Source organism: Primulina eburnea, chromosome 8, assembly GCF_022965805.1.
Source record: "Primulina eburnea isolate SZY01 chromosome 8, ASM2296580v1, whole genome shotgun sequence".
NCBI classification, from domain to species: Eukaryota; Viridiplantae; Streptophyta; class Magnoliopsida; order Lamiales; family Gesneriaceae; genus Primulina; species Primulina eburnea.
Genome location: NC_133108.1, coordinates 36,706,465 through 36,724,860, shown reverse-complemented (window position 1 = coordinate 36,724,860; position 18,396 = coordinate 36,706,465). Strand labels below are relative to the sequence as shown.

Here is an 18,396-nt window from a genome sequence, read left to right as displayed (position 1 = left end):
TAAATTTTATTTATGTTTTAATTGTATGATCTATAATCAATTTAGTTGATTTGTATTTTAAAAATTCTTCAAACACTCATAGTTATTAATGCTAATAATAAATTATATATAATAATACTACGTGTATATCGTACGAGTGAGATAATAATATTTATAAAGAAAAACACTATAGATAAACCGAATTTGATACGAATTCTTTGTTAAGAGTGAGTTATTCTAAAGATAAAGAGTTCATATATATATATATATATTTTTTGAAGTTCATATATCGTTTAGACAAACTATACTTGAATTTTTTTGTCATGAAATTCGTAAGTTACTGCAAATTCCATAAAGAAAAAACGTATAAATACTAAACCCCTAGTAGGGTTTAAAAGCTTGCCCCAAGTTCTTTGCTGTTCACTGTAAATTCAACATGCCTTCCAAGAAAAAAAATTCTAAAGCATCTTCACCTTCACCATCAGCTTTGTCTTCTTCCAATTCGTCACCGTTCGACGAAGATTTCTCGTCATCCCTTGATGAAGCTTCCGCAAAGTTCCCAGCTTTCTTTGCTAAATCGGCGTTCATCGGCAGAATTGTAGAAGGAAACGTTTCCGATTCCAGAGGGTGTAAGCTTTGGCTGCCGGAATCGGCTATGATTTCTAGGTCCATTCCCCCTGGATCTGTTGTTTCGGTATTGTTCTTTTCATCTTTTTCATTTGAACAAATTGTTTCTTAATAATTTTGTAAACCTTTACCCTGTTTTATTTCCGATGTACTTATCTTTTTTTGGATTCTGCTTGTTTTTTGTTCTGTCTTGAGTATTCGAAGTACGAGTTTCATGCACATGCAGTACGTATTCGAGAATTTGCTTCTAAGGAGTTGGATCATTTTGATTTTTCAGTTACATCAATCATCTGTTTTGTTTCATTTGTCGAATCTATCATTTTAGTTGTAGCTATTGGAATTTTAGAATGTTCGTTCGCAATATTTTCCTTGTTTGGTTGATTTTATCACAGGTTTCCTTGCCTTCTCTGGACAAAGCTCCGGGTGGATTTTCATTGACCGACATATCTTATGAATGTGCTACGCATTTTGGGTTTGACTGCGAAGATAATATTTCTGATGAAGCAGGAAGTTTTTTTGCCCTGGCAACTGTATTTCCTTCTTCTAAGGTTGGTCATAATTATTGGGTGTTGGATATGCTCTATATTTCTGTCGCACAGCATTTCTGTAATTTTATATAAAAGTTATGGATGGTGGATTGAATGTGTAAGTTTAGGCTTTAGTTTGTCATGAATTCTTTGTGCTGATTATCTGATTGCTGTCATCAGAAACATTCATCTCATGCTGTTATTTGCGACTTTATTCGATTTCTTTTGTTGAATATCAATGTTTACTTTGTGGACAGGTTCTAAAGAATGAAATACACTTATCTTCAAGCCTTTTATGTACACTGGGTTGTCCAGATTCTGGTAGGACTGTTTTTGTTTGTCCTGTGGAGTTTCAGCAGTTGACTGAAAATGGAATCGGTAAGCCATCTGGCCTTTCAGATGTTTGTTTGTCATCTGATGGCTGCAAAGAGTTATATCTATCTCCGGTATGTTTGAAGGGTAAATTTCAGTTGGAGAGTGTCACATCATCTCACTATGACTTATCCATGGAAGTTGAACTTGGGTCCGTTGAAAATGACAAAATTTCATCTCCAAAGACACCATCTGTTTCATTGCCTAAAGTGAGCTCTCCCTGCTCAATGCAACCTCATATGTCAGGCTATAAAAAGTTAGCATCAAAGACAGCTTATAAGTCTCATGAATCTATTGACATTCTTGATGTGAAGGATGTTTTGGAGGATGATTCTTCTAGGAAACTTTTAGAAACTTGCACTACCTCATGGTTATCTTCACGAAGTTTACTCCGTGGTAATTTTGTGATAGTCCCATTACTTTCAAGGAAATGTGTATTCCGGGTGATAGGTTCTGAAAGATTGTCTTCAGTTGGTCAGAATCTGAATAATAGAAATAATGGTCCTGCCACTGGAGCTCCAGACTTAAGCAAAGGCATGGTGTGTGTTTTTTCTGTAGATCGGGGAACAAAAGTGCACTTGCTATTACCAAGAAATTCTATGGTTGAAACTTCAGTAACAAGCTCTCTGACGCATCCTGAAGTTAGACATGGAAGTAACATAGAGAGTATGGGAGTCAGCGTTTCAAAGTTGGGAGGCCTTTCCACAGAATTTTCCATTCTGAAAGATATTATAGTTTCGTCAGCTGTGAAGGGTTCGGTTGCAAGGTATATATTTTGACTTCAATAACAATCTAACCTGATTCTTTTGTCCTTGAGTTGGTTGGACTTGATCTTGATAGTTGTACAACACACAAAGGGGAATTCTTTTTGTTTTATGCTGGACTGCATGTTGGGTTTGTCTTATGGACCCTGCACCTCCTTGATTGCACTGCTGTATCATTATTTTCCCTAGATCCGAGGTCCTTTCACCGTATCATCATATTAATATATGTTTTATAAAACTCAGTGATGTCCAACTCTATATTTAAAGTCATGTATGCTTTACACGTACGAAATGCGATGGAGAACAGCAAGGAGAAGCTGTGCTAACATCACAATAAGCAAATTTTTATGTAGGAGCTCCTTGTTTGTGTTCAAGCAAAAGTGTTGCTCATTATGTATTTTGAAACTTGTCGAATGACATCATCCTCCTTGTCAGCAATGTGTGCTGGGCATTGGACGTCCATAAGGAGTATTAGCGTATTGACCAAGGTGGGGCATCAGTTATAGCATCATATTTGGTGGGGCATCAGTTATAGCATCATATTTGCATTTATCTATTGCTACAAGTTAATACATATTTACTACTAGACTAGATGCAATAAAGTTTGACATTGTAGAGAAAAGTTATTACATCTTTCTTTTTCAACTATACATGTGGTGATTGCTTTTACTTTTTAGCTTGGGTCTACGTCCCACAAAGGGAGTGCTTCTTCATGGCCCACCAGGAACAGGAAAAACTACTTTGGCTCGAGTATGTGCTAATGATGTAGGTGTTAACTTATTTTTAGTCAGTGGACCTGAAATTATTAGTCAATACCAAGGAGAAAGCGAACAAGCATTGGATGAAGTGTTTAAAAAAGCCAGCCTTGCTGTGCCCGCCGTGGTAAATCGCTTTTTATATTTTTTCTTATATACAAAAGTAGATAAATTTTGGTTTTGGATCTTTTTATTTCTTTACAACTAATGTCCAACTGGTAAAGATAAGTTGAGAAATGTTATTCAAGGTAGTTGGATTATACAAAATTCACAAGTATACGAGGCCATTTTACACCAGAGAATGTTATGCTATTTTATCGATACATATTTGTATAAATCGTTTACTGGGTATGTTTTCTATAGTTCTTCGAGGTAGCTACTAATTGTTATGTTTTAGTTTTTGAAATTTTGTTCAGGAATTTCATGTTTGGACCAAATTGGAACCGTTGTAAATATGTTGTTGAATATGGGCTGAATTGACACATGTAGTTGATTTATTACTAGGAAGGTGAAACTTGTACCACAATGCAAGGGCAATACTCTATTGCATGTACACTTAACTATTTTCACGATTGGATTGCAGTTTAATGCTTTACTATGTAGATTAAGATCAAATCAGTTGTAATTCAGTTATTTGATAGTGTTTTGATCTAATTCAATAGGATAGTCTAATATTTAAGTTTAGTAGGAGAATATCATCAATTCCTGATTCGTACGGATAGCATACTCTTTGTTGCGTATGTACAGGTGTGCATTCTCAGAATATATAAAATAATAATATTTTCCACAATTTTACATACTATTACCGAAGAAAGACTATATTTTGGACAAATACAATTTCATTATTCCTTAGCGGAAGACCGGAAGTATTTTAACATTTTAGGATGCAGATTTTCATAGACGAATTGGATGCGATTGCACCTGCACGCAAAGATGGAGGAGACCAGGTTTCTCAAAGAATGGTTGCTACTCTCTTAAATCTGATGGATGGGATGAGTAGAACTGATGGGATACTAGTTGTTGCTGCAACAAACCGGCCTGATAGCATTGAGCCTGCGCTTAGGAGACCCGGAAGGCTTGACCGAGAAATTGAAATTGGTTTGTTGATTTTTTTTCAAATCTGTTTTTGTTTAATATGTGGATACGACACTTCTCAGTGATTTCTATGAAACTAACTGTCTTCCCCTTGAGGTACTCCAGTTAAATCTTACACGAAAACTTTGGAGGCCTGTTTGCGCATTTTAGATGTTTCTACTTGCAGGATTTCTTATGCTTGACTCCTGTATTAACCAACTGTAATTGTGTTTCCTAGGTGATGCTTTTGAAAGTCATGCTCTATATGTTTTTTGCAAATTTTTTCTCTCAAGGACGAGAAATGTGGAAACAAGTAATAGAAGAGAGTGTTTACATGGTTTCAGTTGATAAAGGAAAAGGATTTTACGTAGCATAAAGACATTGGCATTTTATGGACATCCTTTCATTGGGATATAATTACAATGTGATTTTTTCCATCTCTTTCCATATTTTTCTAAGACAAATGAAATAATGCTCTGGCTTCAAGGCCATGGCAGCAAGAAATCAAATTTCTCATGGACATTATTTCTGTATGATTTCATTGTAACACTTGTCTTTTTTTAAGACAAATGAAAAGAATGCTTTAGCTAGAATAGACTAGAACGTATACTCATTGAATTTTTTTCCATTCTCATTATGTGAATAGTCACACTGATTAATACCGTATTCGTGTCAAATATATAAACTTGTTTTTTTTTTTCACACAAATTAATAATATCATTAGTAGAAAAAAATTACAAACAAATTTCCTCGTTTATCTCTATTTAATTCATTCAAGTAATGGTTGCACATTTTTTCAATACTTAATTAACAGGGGTATATTAGTAAAAATAAGAAGAAATAATACTAAATGTAGAAACTTGACTATATGAGTGGAACGACCGAAAATGGAATTGCATTTTGTATATTTGGGATGGAGGTAGTAACATTTTGTCACGGTGCAGTTATGTTGGTATTGATTTTCATCTTTAGATTTAGTTAAAACTGACTGGTTCTAAGAAACCTGATTCAAATTTGTTGCTGTTTCATTAAAATATACACAGGGGTTCCTTCTCCTCAACAACGTTATGAAATATTGCTCGCACTTCTTAGGGAAATGCAGCATTCACTTTCTGACAAGGATGTTCTAACTCTTGCAATGGCCACACATGGTTTTGTTGGTGCTGATTTAGCTGCTCTTTGCAATGAAGCAGCATTGATTTGCCTTCGACAATTTGTTAATTTGAATGTCTGCATTGGAGAACAATATTTCAAAATTTCAACTGCTGCCAATGATTCAGTTAGTTCAACGTCTAGTCGCTCAGATATTGTTTGCTTGAGCAGTGATATGGATATTTGTCAAGTTTTGGGAGATTCTATTAATAGTAATTTGGAGGCTTCTTTTTCCCATGATTCAGAAATAGTAAGCTCATCAGACTTTATGGATGGAATTGGAACAACTGGGGCTTGCGCTCCAAAGGGTGACTTAAAAGTTACTTCCGAGGACTTTGAGAAGGCTAGAGATAGAATAAGACCGAGTGCTATGAGAGAGGTAAGTACATGTCATCTGTTTTACTCTCATACCCAAGGTGAGCTTATTGCCTATTTTTTTGGTTGCAATAATATATATTCATTCTTGATATGATGATATCCTTTGTCATAAGGTTCAGAACTTTGTCTTAGATGTCAGGCTGACAGTTAAATCTCCATTTTCTTCCAGTAAATATCTGTCTATCTGATCCCTTGCAGTTCCTTTTCTATTTGATTTTTTGCGTTTGTGTTGTACTCTAAGAAGTAGGTGACGTGATATTTGGGTTTAGGCGTCCCAGCTTTTTAGGGAAAGCCTGACATAGTGTTATGTAGTGTGGTGGATAGTATATCATGTTATAAGTATAAATTAAATCTATAATTAAGTGTTTTATTAAATTAAATAAACAAATTATACCCCACATCATGAAAATAATATTACTGTTCATTTACCCTTCGAATTTTAACGCAATTGTTTTTCAAAACAAAGTTTAGTTATTAAAATATAGTTTAATGTTGTCTGTTAAATTTAGAAAATATTTAATTTTGTCTTGTCAAATTTAGGATGGTAATATATTAAAAAATTGTATCATTATTTCCAAGATTACTATTCAAAAAGCAAAAGAGTGCAAATAAATTAAAAGATATGTAATTTAAGAGAATAAAGGATAAACATAATATAAACAGTTTTTTGACTTGTCGGTTTTTTATTAATAATTTTAGCCTCCCAAGGAGAAAAGTTTGGGTTTGCCCTTGTTCAACCCGCATAGCCTAATTTTTTTTAAAGACCAGCATAGCCTAAATTTGTATGTCGCTATCTAGATAAAGTATCTTGAGGGACTATAGTCAATGTTTTCTTTACGTTTTATTAAGATTATGTGATTGTTTCATTGAAGTCTTGGACTTCGCTGAGCATACGGAATATTAGCTTGTTGAATTCATAAAAATCCAAAAAAAAAAACAATATTATAGAGAAAATACAGTAGTTCATGACCAGAAGTATCAAAATCAACATCACTTCTTTTTTGCATTTGCTTGCTATTAACAGGTGGTTCTTGAAGTTCCCAAGGTTTCCTGGGAAGATGTTGGTGGCCAGATGGAGGTTAAGATGCAATTAATGGAAGCTGTGGAGTGGCCTCAAAAGCACAAGGATGCTTTCAAGCGCATTGGAACCCGTCCCCCTACAGGAATTTTGCTCTTTGGTCCTCCAGGATGCAGCAAAACTCTTTTGGCTCGTGCAGTAGCTTCTGAAGCGGGGTTGAATTTTCTTGCAGTAAAGGGCCCTGAACTTTTTAGCAAATGGGTTGGTGAATCTGAGAAGGCTGTACAGTCGCTATTTGCGAAGGCAAGGGCAAATGCTCCTTCAATTATATTTTTCGATGAAATTGATGGTCTTGCTATAATTCGTGGAAAAGAAAGCGATGGAGTTTCAGTTGGTGATCGAGTTATGAGTCAACTACTTGTTGAGTTAGATGGTAACAGTTTCACAAATTCTCTTAGAAAATCCTCATTTACTTGGTATCTTCTGTCAAGCCGGACATCTATTATCTTTCAATAATTATTGTTACTATTGTTATTTGAAACATGTAGTGTGACATACTTCAAATAGTTCCCAAATGCTGATAAGTGATAACTTCTATGAAAGTGGAGTTTGCATAGCTATCTAATAGTAATTTGTTAGTTACTATGTTACAAATCTCTATATCAGTCAACATTTTACTGATAGGTTTGCAACAAAGAGGTAGTGTCACTGTCATTGCTGCTACAAATCGGCCAGATAAGATTGACCCAGCTCTTCTGAGACCAGGTAAACTGCGTTGTGTCCTGGTTGTATCTGATTACCATGAATTCTTCTATACTGTTTTATTTTTTCCCAAAATTCGAGTGCTCACATAGCTATCAAACGTTTAGGACGCTTTGATCGACTGCTGTTCGTGGGACCACCGAATAAAAAGGATCGTGAAGATATATTTCGAGTCCATTTGCGCCGAATGCCATGTAGTTCTGATGTATGCATCAGTGAGCTCTCTCTTCTCACAGAGGGATGTACAGGCGCTGATATTTCTCTTATCTGCCGTGAAGCAGCAATGACAGCTATTGAAGTAGGCAGTAAATGGCTTTTAATTTAGACCACATAATATATTAACTTTTCTCATTCACTAGTCGTTAATCATTGTGTTGTTGTCAGGAGAACCTATCGGCATCAGAAATTACAATGGGGCACTTAAAAGCTGGAATTAACCAAGTGCAGCCATCTGATGTGCAGATGTATTCAAAATTATCATTGAGGTTTCAGAGACTCGTTCATGCAACATCTAAGGAAGATAATTCTATATGTGAACCTATTTCAAGTAAACAAAGTCCAATCCCTTTATGGTATGCTGTCTCTTTGTCTTGTCACATTTTAAGAATGTGTTTCACATTTTTGTTTTCATAGTATGGCATGATTTTAGTAAATGCTTGGTCTCCAATTAAATAGTCAAGTTTGTGAAAAAACGATGATATAATTTCCACTTATTCATGCCACTGTCTTTAATTTTGAGCCACCTCAAAAATGACTGGCCTGTTACAGACCTTTGTTTACCCATACGCTACAAAATCCTCAATGAAGTTGTGGGCATTTGAAATAATATTTTGTTTGCATTTTCAAGTTCTCCATGACATCATCCCCTCTTCTTTATTCCCATGGCCAGCATAAATACTAAATCACAGCTCGTTGCTATCATTACCTTGTTAAAAGCAACATGGAAAAGGTGACTAGTTCAGCCATGTTCAGATCTGATATGAGAATGGTCTCTCGACTCACTGTTATTTGAATACACGATGAATGGGATTTTTCATGACCATTATTGCATTTCTTGGTCTTTTTTTTTAATTTATGACCTTTTATTATTATTATTATTGTGTAAAGTAACCTTCAAACATGTAATGGACACTCATATATGATATATACTGGCCGTCATGCACACGTATCTTTAATTATTTTCTTAAAATATTTATTTAGTCCTATATGATTATGTGCTTATTAAAAACTCTTTTGTCCATTAATTGAAAAAGCCATCATTCATGGAAGTTTTTTGAGTACTTGTTTTCTTATGAGAATAAGGTTTATAGCCATTCAAATTTTAGGCCAACTTAAATAGGAATTAGTTTTGTAATTTTATAGTGTTCACACCAAGAGACCAAGTTAGTTTTCGTAACATTCTCGTTCTACGAACGATGATTATATATCAAAATCATGGTCATATGCGAGTTAAATCTCTAAATTTTCCCATGTCGATATGCAAAGAAAAAGGGATTGAAATGTGAATTTTAGATATTGTACATACTGTTTTTCACCTCTTTAACCTTTTGGATGTTTTGTAAGGTCTCTCGCATGCACTTAAAAGTTGCTGAACTTGATTTATTTACTTTGTTTTTACTTTCACCTGAAGTCTTTGACTTATTGCTGCTGTTATCTTTTTTCTTCAGAATCTTTTAGTCTCTTTCAATGGTGAACCGTTACTTTGAAAACCGGGAAAAGCATCTTTAGTTCCATGGAAAAGGAATTATGTGATAAAGTAAAAGTTAATGCTCCTTTTGAAACTCAGTATTATTTACGGTAGTTCCATGTTGATGAATATATGATCTAAATGCTGTGTTTTGTCGTTATCTTTTATTTTTTGTCATTAGGATGGTGTGGAATCTGAATTTGAGACCATAAATTTTGTGATCAGGACCAAAATAAGATCTGCTATGCTTTTCCTTTATCGACTCCCGGATCTTTTACTGCAACGAGGTTCTTCCTAATGCCAGTACATTTGGCATTCTCTTGTTTGATGTTGGCTGCAATAGTGCTCTTATAAAAGAAAAAGATCAGAATATGGAATGGACCAGGCCGCTAATATGACTAGAACTGCCAAAGAACCATTTTATTGGCCTAGCCAATACAGCCATAACAGAGGAACCTTTCAAATGCCGAGTCACTAGCTTTACATCAAAGCCATTTGGGTTCATGTCATTACCTCGGATCGTTGTATGTTGACGTCTAATCGAGTAGCGTCTGTGACAGATGAAGAAGTGTGGATGAACCCATACTCGTAGCGCTGCATTTCATTGCCCTTACCCCTATTATTACATATTTTTTCTTTTGTGATTTTGTCCAATCTCATGTTTAACGTACGTAGAGATGTATTTCTATGTTCACTTTGTTAGTTACATATATATTTATATATGCTCATGCCATTCTTACATATTTGTCAATGAAGAAGTGAAACATTCTTTGGGTCAAATTTTTATAGCATTTGAGTAGATACAGTGCTTGTGTTATTCAATACGGATCTGGTGTATTTTATGCTAAACAGTTTAAAACCCCTTTTATAAATGGTAAAAACTTGTGTGAGACGGTCTCACAAATAGACTCATTCTTTATAAATATAAAATATGAATAAGCTAAATTTCTGTATTCTTAAATTAAGAGTTAAAAATCTATAAGTTAATAAACAACGATTTTTTTTAAGGGTAATAAATAAATATCGACTTTGATATTTCAGTGGATAATTTGAAGATACGTGAAATTTGATTACAATTTAGAAAAAATATGAAATATTTTTTACAATCTCATCTTTTTAAGCATTTTCAAGATAAAGATGCGATTCATATCCAATTTACCACATATAATTATGAGACCAAAAAGATATAAGAAAGATGCATTGCTTTAAACATAAAAAGATTCTCAGCCTTTTTTCCTTTAAACGGGTTTTGCGGGCTTCTCATCTTATTAAATATAGTTTTGCTTGAGCTTTTTTAAAAAAATTTCCAGTCCTAAAATTTAGTGAGCAATTTGTATATAATATTTTTTTTGTGCATTCAACTATTAGTTTTTGCAAAATTAATGTGATTTTTTATTTTAAAAACATTTTTGATATGTTCTTTCTAACCATTCCTTTAGTGGAAAAAAAATCAGAGTTATGATTTATTATTCAGTAGACATATTTACATATAGAGTTATTGTGGAAATCAAATATTTAATTTTTTAAAAAGGTGTTTTCATACGTTGGACCAAAAAAAACTTGAAATTATATATATACATATATATTATAGTTTTGATATACTGTACACATACCGTGCACATTTATGTGAGCACCGATGAGATGTCACTCACCTATTGGATGCACAATTTTTCTATATTTCATCACATTCAATGGGTGATTGACACCTCATCGGTGCTCACATAGGTGTACACGATAGGTGTGCAGCATATCAAAACTATATATATATATATATATATATATATATATATATATATGGAACTTTAATAAGAAATTTCTTCAGACTTTTCTCCTTTTTCCCCACTTTGGAATTTTAAAATTCCAAACCAACGAAATACAAACCTCATCTTTTGTACAAATAAATGTCATAAATGCGGAACTCTCACTCAAACACAGATAATTGGAGCGTGCATAACACTCGCCGTATCGTTGCTCCATTTCTTTTCTCTTTCTTTTTTTTTTTTTGGCTATATTCGCTCCAATTTCTAAGACCCTCCTCAAATTGCAACTCTTTTTTTTTTTTTTTTTTGAAGTCTAATTCTTGATATCATAAAGTGAATTGAATTTTTTATCTTGCCACTTATCTTTCCCAAATTTACATATTAAAGCAAAATGAAATTCAGACGTAGTTTAGAAGAATTCAAATTTCTCGTCAACCTAAGCACTAATTGACATCCTTAATTTCTACAAAAATATCATTACATTTTTGGGTCCCTATTTAATTTTCACGTATCTTTCATGTTTATTTTCATTGAATTTCAAAATTAATTTTCATCCGTTTGCAGAAACCTCTAAAAAACCAAATTAGTCCACCCAATTTCTACGTTTTAATATAAAAATTTCAATATGATGTAATAAAAATAAATCCCCTTTCCACTATGGTGGCACTAACTCTCAAGATTTTTGAAAAAATAAATAAATAAAGAACCTAAATATTATATATATATATACATACACACAATTGTATGTAAAACAAAATAAAACAAAAACCAGATAGTACAATTTCCACACACAAAAAATCAGAAGAAAAGCATCTGCAACAGTAAACATAAACAAAAGCTGGAAACAAGAAGACATGATCCACCTCGATCACCCCTCCCCCACTAGTCTTTCTCTCTCAAATGAATGTCTGCAGAGGATTCAAAGGTGAAAAATGAAAACCCCATTTCTCAAAACTTTTTTTTTGGTTTAATATCGTGATAATTTGATCTATGCTCGAGATTTCACCACCCTCAAAAGTTGAAACTGTGTCTTCTTTTTATCTGTATCTTTGTCTCTTACTCTCCGAAAAGTGAGCTTTTTTTTTGTTATTTTTTCCTTGTGATTTTGGCTATCATTTTCTTGGTTTTCGGGGCACTAGATCTTGAATTTCTGAAGAACAAGGGGTTTTGTTCTTGTTTTTTGTATTGTAAATTTCTGTGCTGAAAAATCTTTCTATTTTCGAGAAAAGATTTGTGCGGCAGTGAATCCAAGAAGTGAGTCACAAAAGGAAAGGAAATGAGGGAAGAAGAATCCAACTGGTTTTCGAAATGGGAAGATGAACTGCCCTCACCCGAGGAATTGATGCCCTTAAACCAATCTCTTATTACTCCTGATCTAGCGCTAGCTTTCAACATTTCGAATCCACTTCAAAACCTTCACAACCACCACACGCCGGCTCCTCCTCCGCCGCAGTCAACTGCCCATTCCTCAGCTGAATTTGACTCGCCGGAGTTGAGTGGCGCCGCAGGCGGATCAGGTGGGGCCGCCGGGTCTGACGAACCCGCAAGAACCCTCAAGCGGCCGCGCCTCGTTTGGACTCCACAACTGCACAAGAGATTTGTAGATGCGGTTGCCCATTTAGGGATCAAGAATGCTGTTCCAAAGACTATAATGCAGCTCATGAGTGTTGATGGGCTAACTAGAGAGAACGTAGCGAGCCATTTGCAGAAATACAGGCTATATTTGAAGCGAATGCAAGGTATTTCCAATGGTGGAAATGGCAGCGGCATAGGGAATAACAGTCCGGCGGGGCTGTCTGGTTCCGGCATGGATCCGGCCATGGACCACTTATTTGCGAGCTCCCCCGTGCCAGCTCAGTTTTTGAACCCCGGCAGGGGGAATCCGGAGCATTTCTTGCCATTTGTACCGGTTGGTGCAGCAATGCAGCATCACCACCCGATGGCGGTAGTGGCGGCAGGGCCAGGGCACCAACAGCAGTTGCAAAAGCAGTTCAGGCCATTCGGTCACTCGCCACCAAACGGGCAATTTGATCATCCATTTTTGAGGCAATCACAGCAGCAAGTTCAGAGAATGAGTGGTTCTGCGTTCCCTCTAGCATATGCGGAGGATATGGAACCGGCTGGCACCACGAATGGGAGGAAAGTTCTTACTTTGTTTCCAACCGGCGATGATTGAGTTTCGGTAGTTGATGACTTTTCAAGGGGGATTATGCAGTTCACAAGCGATATAAGGTCCTTGACATTGTGAAATCCAGTCTTTCGGATGACTATCTAGTGTTTCTTTGTCTTTTTTAGGTGTTCTTGATGTTGTAGATTCGTGTTTATTGGCATTCAATGTTTGTTAAAATGATTTACCACTTCCATTATTCTTTCTGATGTTCATGTGGACAGCAGTTTATCCATTAGAATCAGTGCGTGCGTGCATAGTGTAAACTCTGTTGCTCCCCCCGAGCTTCTAATCCATATATCCTTCTGTTCAAGTTGTTCTTCTTTACAAGGGATTCTCGAGTTATATTGAAAGGTTTTTATTACTAAGATCAGGCACAAAAATTGATTCGATTTTGATTATTTTTGTCATTTTCGTTTTGTGAAACATTGTTCCATTGATGGATTTAATGATCCATTGGGGTTTGGTGTTCAATCTCATGCACACACTTTCCACTCATGAGTTTGGAGAAAAAGTAGGCATTGTGATGCAATGTGTGCATGTACATGTCTCGATTTAATTTTATGTCGAAACGATGAATTTGGCGAAGCATGCCTTGTCCCGAGCAATCAAATATTATTTTTATTTGGTTCATATCGAATTTATGGGGGAAAAACGTTGTATCTGAGTTAAATAATAAGTGAACCAACTACCTACTCCACCAGCACGATTCTGGGAAGAATCTTTTTATTTATCCAAACAAATCCCATCACCTAATCACTCACTGGATTCTTGGAGAAGGGCTCGTGTGCAGTTATGGTTTATACTTGTATCTAACAATACATAAACATCATTAAAAAAAAAACAATACATAAACCGGGTTCAAACTAACAAGCCATGTATTTCCCTCACTAAAAAGTAAAATCCTGATTCTGTGACAAATAAATGAAAAAACCCAGAAATTTAAAATTGTGGAATAAATAAATAAATAAATAAATACTCATTTATCAATAGACTCAGAATTTGATTAATTAATGAATTGTTTCAATTGTCAACCCACCTATATCTCGGGGAGCGCGAGCACTTTCACTCCACTAGTTTTCATTAAACAGAAAATCGACTTGTGATTTGAAGTAGCTTTTGAATTTTTTTCGAAAATATGTTTACCTCACTTGATAATCAAGAAATATAATTTCAAATAAAATACAGCCGACCCCAATGACAATTATAATATAACACAGCAAAAAAAAAAATCATCATCATAAATTTGTTGTTCTAACAAAAAGTATTTTCATCAAATCAAAAATAGTAAAAAGATACAAAATTACAACTCCAAGTTTGTCTGCCAACACTTCACCTAATAAGGATACCTATCAATACAGACATTCCCCCACCAAATATTCCGACCCTCATCAATGATTCTGGGAGTAATCAAAACTCAGTGGCTGCTGACAGAAGGGAGCCTACAAGAAAGATTATACATATACAGATGAATTAACTGCTTGTGAAGGCACTGCATTAGTCATGTAAAATTGTGATGGTTCCGTGAAAAGAAAGAAATACTAGGTACAGCAGCATTAAAAATGCTAAGATACATAAAAAGTACAAGTACACCAAAAATGATTCGGGGTTGTGTTTGGATGCCGTGGTTTGGATTTGATTAATAATTTAGAACGGCCATATTTGACGATAATTTGAAATCCATTATACCGATTTATAACAAACAATAGAAGGGGGAATTCAAATTTGTTGAATTCAAAAGGTATCCAAACTAGTTTGATGAATTTAGATTGTGGTGTTTACCTGAAAAAGAGTGCGTCTCATTTGGTTATACGAATGTGCATACATCATGGATTGGGTTTGCTGCCATTGCATATATAAAGCATCCCTAGGAGTCTGATTCACTCCTGCGGCACAGTAAGGACTCATCACTGGGCTGCTGTAGTTAAGAGAAGCCTGAGGTGCTGGCATTTGATGCAACTGGGGGAAAACAGAATCATACTGGACGAATGGAGGTTGGAATTTCTGCAAATTACAAGGTGCTAAGCTGAAATTTTGAGTGTTGGGAGTGCTTTTAACATATCTGCATCAAATCAGAAAACAGAAGAATCTCAGATTGGTTTTAGTACAAACTGCAAACAAAACATTATCAATGTCGATCTATGGGCATTAGAATTGGGAGGTTCGGCTAAAGCATCCACAAAAGTAAGGTTAATCGGTCTTATCCATTTATTAAGTACATTGGTATGACTTTTGAAGCTTATATTTCAATACTAGAAGCCTATAAGGGTACCTCCAAGATCAGCCTAATAATTCAAATAGCAAAAATTGTGTGAAGTGAAATGCAAGTTCATACTACCTTCCATAACTGCGATCGTAATCAGGGTCAGTGCGATCTTTTTCCCTGTCCCTAAAAATGGCTACTCTTAAGGAACTACCGGTATCCCTGCTCCAGATGCTCTTGTCAACATCCACATCCAGGTTCCTTGAAACCTCATTCTCATCTAGAGTCAAATTCCTCACATCAGAAGCAACTTGAGTTAACGCATCTTCCGACTCAGAACCACTAGAACTATGGAAAATACGAGCCCGTGCTCTGTCATACTCCTCCTTCCTTTCTTCCACAGTTCTTACTGAACTACGTTTAGTCCCCTGTTCATTGGCGTCACCTGAGGAACCTCTAGAAGCTCTAGGCCTTATAACAATTTTGATTTGATCAGATTTGTCATTTTCTGCCTCTTTCGCTGGAACATCTGATAAACAGATGGCAGGGAACTTGCTGTCTGCCTTCTTTATAACCAAAATTCCACTTCCCTGGCCATCTACAACATTATCCTGAATCATGGTCTGCAAGCCATAATGTTGAGCAACACGATGAGCTGCAAGACGAAGGTATGAAGTAGGGAAGTGCGGAAAGACAAACATCTGTAGATCAGAATTCTGAAAGAACTTCTGCACATCGAGTTCCATCCGTAGAACTGGTAAATAGTTACAAAAGAAAATATATCAACTTTATCCAAAAAAATATTATTAAAGAAAAAGAAATCTTTATCCAAATAATAAACAGAAAGGAAAAATAAATAAATTTCAATAATGTGAACAGAAATTATTCAAATATCTTAAGAGTTAAAACAATGATATCATGTTCAAATCTCACCAGCCACAGAGATGATTTTGCACACACCGACCCCGACCCTGACCCCGACACAAGTGCACCATGAAAATAAGTATATGTAACAAACTTCAAAGGTACACATTATTGGGGAATGGGGACTAAAATAATCCAGACATAATTTACATCATATATAAGTGGACAAAAGATATTGAAAAATATCTAAGCAGATATCCTATACAATCAGTAACTCAATATATAAGGAAAGCAATACAGCAAAAACAAAAGCACAAAAAAATAATTACGAGAATGTAAATAATGTAGTATTTTTCCATAAAGTTTTACAGTTGGCCAACTGCCAATTCCAAATATCGTTTTCAAACTGTTATGATATTTGGAAAGAAAAATATTCTAATATTTTTTGAGAGGAAAACTAGAAGTTGAAAAACATGATTGAATTCCGATATCTTGAGGGCAGGCCCATGAAGACTTGTTAATGGTAATCAGATTTACGTTGCTCTGCCTCTATTAGGCCACTGAAGTATGAATGCATAGAAATTATGTATTTAACAATAACAACAAACTTAAAAGAGGAAGTTAAGGAATATAAATGAATTGAACCTGGTATGTTTTACTACTGAACATACTGCCTTGCTTATATGCAAAGTAAACAAAAAAAATTAAACATTGATCAAATGAACTATTATCCGTGCAACATCAAGTTTCTGATTCCCTTCTATTTATCGATATTCGATATAGGATAAATTGCTAGGCAATTTTTTCCCGAGTATTTTAACAAATTAACTTTGCATTGTTCACACTATTGGCCTTAACTGCCTCCAGGTTCTCATCAACTAAGAAACCATCAGAAGAAGAAAGGTCAATCAGTTATATTATTTCTGTAATTGATATGGGAAGGCTGTACTTGTCCATTTGAGATAAATAATCCATCCATCAAATTTTAACAAACCAAATAGTTACTGAAAAGAAGTAACTCAAGAAGTCAAATTCAACATATGATGTTAATCATAATATTCACAAGCAATTCATTCTTTTATAGTAAATGAAAAATGTACAAATCATGTAATCCGGAGAACTTCTACAAAGTTGCAAATCACAATTGTAGCCAGTACCAGTAAAACAACACCCATAAAAAATTATCTCCCGCAATTCAGGATACAACCAACAAAATCTGCAAGCAATAAAAATTAGTTCAACAGCATGTTGGAAATCAGAACACAACACCTTTCTGTTTCTCTGCAACGTACAGTGCACCGTCAGCTTTTCCCGACCCAGATCTAAATCAGCCAAGCACCCAAAATTCCCAAAGTCCACACAACCAATAAAACAAAACAAAACACACCCTAATCCAGATACCCAAAACCCCACTAGATCTACCTCAATAACTTCCAACTTCTCCAGACACAAAGAGCATAAATCCACCTCAAGCACGACACCATGGGCAAATTAACGCAACCAAAACAAGAGCGAATACCAAAAAAAAATTGAACTTCAAACAAACAAAATCATCGAAACAAGAAAACAAACTTACTAGTCAGACGATGACGAGGATTCTGAAGAGCTTCAACGAGAAACGGGTCAACCATGGCAACATAGACCGGCGGTGGCTCCGTAACGACAGAAATCCCGTTAGCTTCTAGAGAAGTCATATTCATCCTCGAACAACAAATCCAAAAATAATCTCCTCCACCGCAGCGTTGGGAGGGAGAAATTCTGCGTGGGGCTTCTCTCTCCCACCAATCCGAGAGAAGGAATCAGCGGTATAAGAAATCGAATATATATATCTGCAAATTACGGCAATCTTCCTTCAATTTTGTAGGGTCTATAAAATATAACAATAATTAAAATTGTATTATCACATAAATAAAATTAATTAAAATGCATTCAAATTTTATAGTAATTTGAAATCAAATTTGTCGAATATTAAACTTTTTAGTTAATATAAATAAATAATTATTAAAAATATTAAAAATTTACATCCGAAATATGATTTGGTCAGCTTGTAATAAGTTATGATAATAAAATAATAAATTTGGAATGTAATAGAAAATCTTTGACCAATAAATTATTTTGTTTATTAATTTTTTAATGGAGATGATGATTATTTTTAAATTTATTCGAGTTTTTTTATACGTGATGATGATATATTAATAAAATTTCAATTTATGGGAAAGAAATAAAAAATTAAAAATCCCATAATTATGCATTGTGAAAAGGAAATAAATAAAAATGGAGTTATTAAATATTTGCTTCATGATCTTA

General features: G+C 34.8%; 3 protein-coding genes across 5 annotated transcripts; 2 read left to right on the top strand and 1 right to left on the bottom strand.

The window, feature by feature from the left end:
* The first annotated feature begins 368 nt into the window (after positions 1-368).
* LOC140839486 (calmodulin-interacting protein 111-like) lies at positions 369-9,885 on the top strand. 2 transcript variants are annotated; one of them, XM_073206212.1, is made up of 11 exons: positions 369-673; positions 999-1,154; positions 1,391-2,271; positions 2,947-3,151; positions 3,915-4,122; positions 5,142-5,629; positions 6,653-7,079; positions 7,331-7,411; positions 7,516-7,706; positions 7,793-7,980; positions 9,321-9,884. In XM_073206212.1, the coding sequence occupies exons 1-11, from the start codon at positions 416-418 to the stop codon at positions 9,391-9,393; spliced, it is 3,156 nt and encodes a 1,051-aa protein (XP_073062313.1). In that variant the 5' UTR covers positions 369-415; the 3' UTR covers positions 9,394-9,884. The 2 variants fall into 2 exon arrangements, with proteins under 2 accessions (XP_073062313.1, XP_073062314.1); XM_073206213.1 differs by lacking the exons at positions 369-673; positions 999-1,154 and having other exon boundaries at positions 1,389-1,511; positions 1,592-2,271; positions 9,321-9,885.
* Positions 9,886-11,623: 1,738 nt separating this feature from the next.
* Positions 11,624-13,335, top strand: LOC140839485 (transcription factor MYBC1-like). Of its 2 annotated transcripts, none has more exons than XM_073206210.1 (2): positions 11,624-11,780; positions 12,085-13,335. In XM_073206210.1, the coding sequence occupies exon 2, from the start codon at positions 12,132-12,134 to the stop codon at positions 13,029-13,031; it is 900 nt and encodes a 299-aa protein (XP_073062311.1). In that variant the 5' UTR covers positions 11,624-11,780; positions 12,085-12,131; the 3' UTR covers positions 13,032-13,335. The 2 variants fall into 2 exon arrangements, with proteins under 2 accessions (XP_073062311.1, XP_073062312.1); XM_073206211.1 differs by having other exon boundaries at positions 12,080-13,335.
* Positions 13,336-14,243: 908 nt separating this feature from the next.
* Positions 14,244-17,904, bottom strand: LOC140839484 (uncharacterized). Its single transcript, XM_073206209.1, has 4 exons — positions 17,666-17,904; positions 15,361-15,979; positions 14,805-15,084; positions 14,244-14,464 (listed from the first exon to the last, which is right to left on the bottom strand). Exons 1-4 carry the CDS (start codon positions 17,787-17,789, stop codon positions 14,414-14,416), a joined length of 1,074 nt encoding a protein of 357 aa, XP_073062310.1. The 5' UTR covers positions 17,790-17,904; the 3' UTR covers positions 14,244-14,413.
* Between the last annotated feature and the right edge of the window lie 492 nt (positions 17,905-18,396).

Excerpts from the sequence above, each read along its gene's own strand:
- LOC140839486 (XM_073206212.1), top strand. The coding sequence starts at position 416 with ATGCCTTCCAAGAAAAAAAATTCTAAAGCATCTTCACCTTCACCATCA. Across the intron at positions 674-998 it reads CCCCTGGATCTGTTGTTTCG|GTTTCCTTGCCTTCTCTGGA; the intron begins GTATTGTTCTTT and ends ATTTTATCACAG. Across the intron at positions 2,272-2,946 it reads GTGAAGGGTTCGGTTGCAAG|CTTGGGTCTACGTCCCACAA; the intron begins GTATATATTTTG and ends TTTACTTTTTAG.
- LOC140839484 (XM_073206209.1), bottom strand. The coding sequence starts at position 17,789 with ATGAATATGACTTCTCTAGAAGCTAACGGGATTTCTGTCGTTACGGAG. Across the intron at positions 15,085-15,360 it reads TACGATCGCAGTTATGGAAG|ATATGTTAAAAGCACTCCCA; the intron begins GTAGTATGAACT and ends GATTTGATGCAG. Across the intron at positions 14,465-14,804 it reads TGAGACGCACTCTTTTTCAG|GCTCCCTTCTGTCAGCAGCC; the intron begins GTAAACACCACA and ends TCTTTCTTGTAG.
- LOC140839485 (XM_073206210.1), top strand. The coding sequence starts at position 12,132 with ATGAGGGAAGAAGAATCCAACTGGTTTTCGAAATGGGAAGATGAACTG.